The 8,519-nt window shown below is 40.1% G+C and overlaps 1 protein-coding gene across 1 annotated transcript; it reads left to right on the top strand.

The window, feature by feature from the left end:
- The first annotated feature begins 515 nt into the window (after positions 1 to 515).
- On the top strand, positions 516 to 8,440 carry klb (klotho beta). The gene is made up of 6 exons (XM_016669542.1): positions 516 to 1,451; positions 2,680 to 3,193; positions 3,284 to 3,555; positions 3,654 to 3,910; positions 5,195 to 6,120; positions 6,476 to 8,440. Exons 1-6 carry the CDS (start codon positions 693 to 695, stop codon positions 6,898 to 6,900), a joined length of 3,153 nt encoding a protein of 1,050 aa, XP_016525028.1. The 5' UTR covers positions 516 to 692; the 3' UTR covers positions 6,901 to 8,440.
- Positions 8,441 to 8,519: the final 79 nt, after the last annotated feature.

The following is an 8,519-nucleotide window of genomic DNA, read 5'->3' as shown; positions in this document are numbered from 1 at the left end:
GGTACCATTAGATCAGATCTAGGTGGGAACACTGCAAACGTCCTTACCACCTCTTACAATAAGAAAAACAATGAAAAAGGAAAACACCTTGGATCATCTCTTGTAAATCGGCTAAAAATTAACCTAATTTGTTTATTCGTCATGAACATTTGGCAACTGTTAATTCAAACCTCATCACTAAGAAGGGTTTCCAGAGGAGTATTTCTTCAGGATCAGAGTACAAGCTAATTATTGACACGAGGATGTTCTGTGTAGAAAAATACCCCAAAGAAGAACAAGTCATTAATAATACAGTCACAAAGTGTAATGAGGTCTTACTCTTTGCTTTTACATTTGATGATATAATCAGACTTTTCTATTACTTTGCTTAAGTAAGAATTAATCTGTTGTAAGACAATAGCAGCTTGCTTGGGTATGAGTCAACCTTTGTATGTGTGAATCTATGTTGCAGGGAGGGGCTGAGTGGGAGCAGAAGTACACAGAGGGAGAGACAGATAGGGAGAGACAGACCAGGTTGTCAGATGGACACAGCAGCACCTTGAGGCTTCCAATGTCCCTCTCGCTTTGTTTCTCTGTTTTTCTTTCACTTACAATGGATCTACGTTCAGCTAGAAAAGGACTTATCATGGTGAAGCTGACTGGCACCTGCTGTCTTCAAAGTGGATTTTAAAGACAAAGTGGACTCCTTCAGTATGCTGAACCATCCTTCCTGTCACACACACCTTTTGGTTTCCCTTCTGTTGTTGACGTTCGCTTGGGACCGGGCGGTCTGTTCTCCTGGGGAAGGCAGGAGTATCTGGCAGCGACCTAAACCGAGCCCCATTAGCAAAGACCAGTCTTTTCTTCAGGACACCTTCCCTCCGGGGTTCATCTGGGGCTCAGGTACATCGGCCTTCCAAAATGAAGGCGCCTGGAACCAGGATGGGAAAGGCATCTCCATTTGGGACCATTTCACCCACTCCTCCACCAGTGACTATTTTCCCAGAGAGACTGCAGACGTGACAAGTGACAGCTACAACTGCTGGGAAGAAGATGTAGAGGCACTGGGATATCTCGGTGTAAGATCATACACTTTCTCCCTTTCCTGGCCCAGACTTTTCCCTGAAGGCAATGCCACTGGCGAGCCCAATGCAGCTGCTGTGGATCACTACAGTCGCCTCATAGAGAGGCTGCTAGAAAAGAAAATTGAGCCTATTGTGACTCTCTACCATTGGGACCTACCACAGGTGTTCCAGGATCAATATGGAGGCTGGAAAAATAACACGTTAGTGGAGCTTTTTGAGCAGTACGCGACGTTTTGTTTCAAAACGTTTGGGAGTCGTGTAAAATACTGGCTCACAATGCACAACCCGTACCTGGTGGCCGTGCAAGGGTACGGGACAGGCGTGCACGCTCCTGGAGAAAAAGGGGGGGTCTCCGGCTCTCTCACTGTAGCCCATAACCTGATCAGGGTGAGTCGTGCAGGGTTACTCAACAACTTTCTTTGTACAGTTTATAAGATCACACACACAGTCTGTGAGCAAACTTTGAACTCCTACAGCTTTATCATTTTATGATAGTCAATGAATGTTTATATCTCCAGAAAGGCTGTTAGGTCACAGGACAGAGTAGCAAACACAGACCGGATCGGTGGTCTGTTACTGACTTTTACAAGTCTCTTAATCCAACATAACTACTGCATACAATTAAGGCAATAATCCACAAAACATCCCCACTCACTGGTGGTTTTATCTTCCTGACGATTGGTTGGCTATATTCATATTGACAGGTTTTGTGATAAGTAAACAAGACACTTAAAGAGATACTGGGGTCAAAGTCCACCACATCAGCACTTTTGTGGTGGAGGGAATCTGCGTGTGTGTGAGTGTCAGGAAGTCACGGAGATACGCCTCATTAATACTCACTTACGTTTATGCAGTCAAGCACAGCTGGTCCGCTCCCAGCTAACACCAAGCAGATAGAATAAGTAAATAGTGATTTTCCGCTTCCTCATACTGATTAAAATGCTGTTACAAATGTACTTCTTTTTCTGCCCTATTCAAAAAAAATCTATCAAGCATGACATATCAGCTTGATATGTCATGCTAATATATCATACATATCAAGCGAAATATGTATGAATATCAAATCACTTATTTTCTTTAAATAAAGGATTTGATGTAGTCTTGTGTAGAAAGCCCTGCAAAAGTATTCCCCTTGAATGTTATTTGGTCAGAGCAAAGGAGGCTAAATACAAACGCATGCAATATTTTTAAGATGAATGAAATATATTTTTTCCACTTTACAATTATGTAATAATTTGTATTAGTCTATCTCAAAAAATCCTAATAAAATACACTGAAGTCTGTGGTTGTAATTAGACAAAGTATGTTCAAAGTGTAATCATACTCTTGCAGGCCACTGTGTATTAATATTTAAAAAGGTATTTAACATTTGTTTTGTTTTATCTCTATTTAATATTTTTCTATTTTAAATAGAGAAGTAGAGAACAGAGAATAAAGTTTGTAACGTTTTAATATTGCGAGATTTTTACAAAATACCATAAAATCTATTCAGGCTGTCACATGTAACAGGTATCCAGGTAAGATGAATTTTATTAGTTGAACTGCTTTTGTACTGTTTTAGTATTTTGCCAACAAATTAACAACATCCTTACAGAGTCTGTATTGTTGTTTTTAGGCACACGCCAAAGCATGGCAGACATACAACAATCACTTCCGTCCAACTCAGAGGGGTAAAGTATCCATTGTTTTAGGTTCCCACTGGGTTGAACCCCACAGAGGCCAGCCTACAGCTGCCAACGTGGCTCTCTGTCAGCAGTCCATGGAGGCCATTCTTGGATGGTTTGCTGATCCCATCTTTGGTGCTGGGGACTATCCAGTCTCTCTCAAAATAAAATATGCCGGTCTCATGCCCATGTTCACCCCTGAAGAGAAGCTCTGGGTGCAGAAAACAGCTGACTTTTTTGCTCTGTCGTTTGGGCCAAACAATTTCCGTCTTGGCCAGAACCTGTTACACAATGGGCAGAGCATCACCCCGGACCTGCGACGCCTCCTGGGCTGGATAAAACTAGAGTATGGGAACCCGAGCGTACTGGTGGCAGAAGGGGGGTGGTTCTCTGACGCCAGTGTTGGAAGAGAAGACACAGTTGCCATCTACCTGATGAAAAGTTTTATCAACCAAGTCCTACAGGGTAAATATGAAATCTCTTGGATCTAAACTCTTAAATAGCACATCTAGTTCTTAGAAAGTAAATACTGAAGTCTTTTCATTTTTATTTTAGCCATCAAGTTTGATGGTGTGCAGGTGTTTGGCTACTCAGCCTGGTCATTGTTGGATGGATTTGAGTGGAATTATGGCTACAGTGTAAGAAGAGGTCTTTTCTACGTTGACTTCAATCAACCAAACAGAACCAGGGTTCCCAAGACCACGGCTCAATACTTCAAGCAAATTGTCACTGACAATGGTTTTCCAGCTGATGAAAACTCATCAACAGATCTTAAAGGCCATTTTCCTTGTAAATTTCACTGGGGGATAGCAGACTCTACACTGCAGGTAAAACGCATCGTTTTACGAGTTACAATTAAAGAAAGCAAAACAAATTCTGGTAGATCATTCATTAATTTTTTTCTTAATTATTTGCTGCTTTGCAGGTCCGGTTCCACCCTTTCTCCCCACAGTTTTCTGACCCTCACGTATACAGCTGGAACCTCACAGGGGACGGATCGCTGCAACCACTCCCAGGGGTGAAGCTTAACACCAGAACTGCCCAGTGCACAGATTATCTGGCTATTCGCAACCATCTCCGCTTGTTTGCATCCACTGGGGCATCTCATTACCGCTTCGCTCTTAACTGGTCTCTCATTTTACCCGAGGGAAGCCGCTCAAATGTAAACACCGAAGCCCTGAGGTAGAGCTCAACAAACACACAAACCTCTGAGTGTGGATGGAAAGAGTCTGCTTACTTTAATTTAATAGATTTTAATGGAAACACTTTTACAGCGAAAATTTTAAGTGTCTTACAGAATATTAATATTACATTAAGTTTTGACATTTTGTCACAGTACAACTTGAAGCGCCTGAGTATTTATTATTATTATTTTTTTTCTTCTGATAAATGGTTTTCAGCATATTTTTTCCAACAAGTAAAACTAGAAATTGTCTTGCGTGGCTTGCATTTGTATTCAATCATGTTTACTATGATACCCTAAAAAATAATTCAGTGTTACCAGTTGCACTGTTCTATCCATCAAACAAGAATGGAAAGAGTAAGGCCTCATAAAGGCTAGGTATTGATCAAATAACCAGTCAAAAGGAAAACTATTACTCTGGAGAAGCTGCAGAGATCCACAGCTCAGGTAGAAATGAACAACCCCAAATTGTTTGTTACATAGAAATGGCCTTTATAGAAGAGTTATAGTAAGAAAGTACTTGTGAAATAGATGCCATGAGAATTTCCCTTAGGTTTTTAAATCTCAATCTTAAATTGGTTCAGCCCCTAGTAGGACAACAGCCCTAAAGAGCTGCTATAGGACAGTTTAGATGAAAGCATATTCATGAGCTGGATCATCCCAAAGTCCAAACCTAAGTTTATTTGGTAATGTTTGGTGATGCTTGAAAACTGATTTTCACAGATACTTTAGATCTGACTTGACTTAGGTTGAGTTATTTTTTTAGAAGAATGGGCAAATATTCCAGTCTCTGGAGGTCCACAGCAGGTAGAGATATACCTTAAAAAACTTGCAGCTATCCTTGCATCATACTTGCATCAACAGGTGGTTCATCAAAGTATTTTCTCAGGTGTCAAGGATACAAATGAGCAGCACAGTTTTTAGTTTTATTTTTGTAAAGGATATTTGATAAAAATATTTTCCTGTCCCTTCACATTAATTCTGAACAACTTCCCAGTCTCCACTGTAGCAGAGCATGCTGACAACATATTGTTGCCACAGCTACGTATTAATATGGAAATGGTTTGTTTTGCCTCATGTTATTTACATTTTTATTAGTCTAGTGCATAAACTTGCAAGAAATACATTGAAATGTGTTGCAATATGTCTAAATGAGAACCACTTTAAGGGATATGAGAGTCTTTGTAAGGAACTGCGTTTCCCAACAATTAATTGACCTTCCTTTTTCTCAATTTGTCATCCAGAGTGCAAAAAAATAACATATTCCTCTATACTTCCAAAAGGTACTACCGCTGTGTGCTGACAGAGATCAAGAAGCTAAACCTGGAAGCTATGGTCATCCTGTACCACCCAACACACAGAGCTCCGAACTTGGGTTTGCCAGGGCCACTGCATGGGTCTGGCGGTTGGCTGAATTACACGACAGTGGGAGCTTTTCAAGAATATGTAGCACTTTGTTACCAGGAGCTGGGTACCTGGGTTCACTACTGGATCACCATCAATGAGCCAAACAGACTCATAGATATATATTCCAATGTCACAGAGAGGCATCAAGCCGCTCATAATCTGCTAATAGCCCATGCCAAAGCCTGGAGGTTACATGAGAGGGAGTATTTCGGTGAACAGAGATCACTGGTGTCTCTCGCTCTACATGCTGATTGGGCCATCCCAGGTAACCCTTTTGTAGAGTCACATAGAGTGGCAACAGAAAGATTTCTGCTGTTTGAACTTGGATTCTTCTTGGATCCATTGCTTGGGACAAGAGATGAGAAGAAAAAGGGGAAATACCCCTCTGAAATGAGGGAATACCTGGATGAAAGAGCAAGAGTATTTGGACTTCCCAAATCACCTCTTCCTCATTTTACCACAACTGAGAGACAGGAGCTCAATGGGGCATTGAGTTTTATTGCCTTGAATCATTTTACAACACGTTTAGTTTCTCCAAATCCTCACACACAGGACACCCTCCAAAAGAAACCAGCACCCGAGCATGACTGTGTAACTTTCTCAGACCCCACCTGGCCGTCCTCCAGCTTGGGGCAGGCTCTGGTACCCTGGGGCCTACGGAAGATGCTGAAATGGGTGAATCAGAGGTATGGCAGAACTCTGCCTATCATTGTCACAGCCAGTGGGATTGATGACCAAGCTTCATTTGAGGATAATCTCAGGCAGTATTACCTCAGGAGTTATCTACAGGAAGCTCTCAAAGGTAAGCTACCTTGAATGTCTTGTGGAATTATTGGGTGTAAGAAACACATGAACAGACTTTTGTTACGGATGTCGAAACAGAGATCTGTCCCCCTAGGTAGTACAGCTTTAATGACTGTATTGGTTCCTGCCATAAAAGTCAGACTTAATGAGATGGCATGAACGTAATCAAACCATAAAGGAAGGGAGAGGCAATTGCTGAGGCTACAGCTCTGATTATTGTTCCATATTTTGCTGATAGTGAACCATACAGTGAACCAATTTGTTCCCATGTTGGATAATGAAGAAACCCCTCAGAGTTAAAAAAATAAATAAATAAAACTCTAATTTTTACTTTCTCTTTCCTTTACTCTCAGCTTACCATCTTGATGGAGTCAACTTGCAAGGTTTCTATGTGTGGAAGCTCCAAGATCGACATGCCCCTCTGTTTGGTCTTTTCACCTCAACCCAGCACCAATCCAAAGCCAAGGCCTCTGTCGCATTATACAGAGAAATCATCTCTAACAGTGGTTCTTCTAACAATAGCACAACGCAGCCGTGTAGATTCACTGAGCAGCAGGAAAAATGTTTGACGTGTGAGTGGATGTTGAAGAACAAACCAATGCTGGTCTTTGGGGGCTGCCTTCTAATAACGTCTGGCATGCTAGCTGCACTCATCATCTTCATTGTTATCAGCAAGAGGAATAAAAAACACGACAGACGGAGGAAGAAGAGGAGAGAGAACCGAAGGAGAAGAAATAAAGCATCAGCATATTGTATATGTCCTGATGTTATATACTAACTGTAGCAAGGACCTGAACTTGTACCAGAAAAAATGTAGAGAAGAACCACAAAATCCACCTTTCCATCATTAGCGTCTACTTTTCTTGCAGTGACAAATGAGTTCACTTGTAATGTATGTCACGAAACATGTCAAAACAATTGCTCTTAGATAGTCACGACAAAAAGAAAGTATACACTGTGTTTTAACTTTTTCATATTTTGTCACTTTGCAGACATAGACTTCAATGTACTGTGTTTTTTTTTGCTCTACTTGATAGACTAGCAGATAATGGTGAAATAGAAGGAGCACAATGTTTCTTTTTTTCTTTTTTTTTTTTTTTCTAAAAGCAAAAACCTAAAAGGTGTGGCCTACATTTGTAGTCAACCAATCAAAGCAATGGTTTGTATCATCCAGGGTATCTTTGCATGTCTGGAAACTGGATGAAGAGAGCCTGTGATTATCCAGTTCTAAATTCTGCCACAGATTCTAAATTGGATTTTTTGTCAGGGAGGGTCAGTGTTAGCACATGAATATGTTTTTATCCAGACCATCTCATTGTAACTTTGAGTGATCTTTCTGCAACTAGAACCCCTACTCTATGCCAAGATGTTTTACAGAATCACCCCAAATTTAGCTTAATTCATCTTCCCATTAAGTCTAGCCAGCTTCCCTGTCACTAGTGAGGAGAAGTATCCTCACAACATATCAACGTGTTGTCAGTTTTTTATTGGCATGTTGCTTCAAGTCCAAAGAGTACATTCAAGTTTGTGCTTGTGAAATGACCAAACATGAAATCACTGAAAAAGGCTGTCTTTTAACCAGGTTCTAAAAAAAATTACACCTTTACAGATTACTATACTGACAATTTCTAAACCTGCCTAAGGCATTTAGTACTGAAAACAACATGAAGTAACTTCATGGAAATTGTACATTTATTATAATGTTTTTGTTCTGTGTGTGTGTGTGTGTGTGTGTGTGTGTGTGTGTGATACTCTGATGTAATTTTTTATTTAATTGTGTGTAGTTCTAGTTTTTATACGAAGAAGTCTGGTCGTCCTTAGTCAAGCGTTCGTCACGCTGTGTAATTCTCCTGGGATGGAACAACAGTGCCATCTGGTGTTATTACGTGATTCTGAGATGAAACAATCAGTCTGGAAGTCTGCTGTGAGAAAAAAACAAGAAACATGAAATGCAAGGCCACAGCAGATCTTTGAAGGATTTAATGCAACTGCACCGGAGCCAATGAAGAGTTCAGGCTTTTTATAGACAAAGAAGTTGCCAGAAGGAAACTATGCATGAAAGACATGACCCTGTTGTGTTTGTTGAGTTTTTGTTAGTTTTTGTCACTTTTAAACTTCGGATATGAAGTGCTGCTAAACTGTACAGTGGGAAAATATGTGATGAAAGAAAATTTGATTTACATAAAATAGCTTACGTTTCCCAACAAGATGGTGTACATTCTTTTAAAGTCTGTGGGATTAAAAGTAGAAAAAACATTTAGGCTTTCATATAGATAATTGTAATCTATATTGTTATTTTAACTACCTTTTATTTTACCTAATTTATTTTAATTATTAATAAATATTTTTTAAAAAAAATCAGAGTTTGGCTTTTTTAAATCACATGCAAACTGTTAA

Source organism: Poecilia formosa, unplaced genomic scaffold (assembly GCF_000485575.1).
Source record: "Poecilia formosa unplaced genomic scaffold, Poecilia_formosa-5.1.2 Scaffold26, whole genome shotgun sequence".
Lineage (NCBI taxonomy): Eukaryota > Metazoa > Chordata > Actinopteri > Cyprinodontiformes > Poeciliidae > Poecilia > Poecilia formosa.
Note: the sequence above shows the minus strand (reverse complement) of the source record. Positions and strands in the feature narration are given on the sequence as shown.

Bases quoted from the DNA above. Each gene is read 5' to 3' on its own strand.
- klb (XM_016669542.1), top strand. From the start codon at position 693: ATGCTGAACCATCCTTCCTGTCACACACACCTTTTGGTTTCCCTTCTG. The intron at 3,194-3,283 runs GTAAATATGAAA...TTTTTATTTTAG, and splicing joins TATCAACCAAGTCCTACAGG to CCATCAAGTTTGATGGTGTG. The intron at 3,556-3,653 runs GTAAAACGCATC...GCTGCTTTGCAG, and splicing joins TAGCAGACTCTACACTGCAG to GTCCGGTTCCACCCTTTCTC.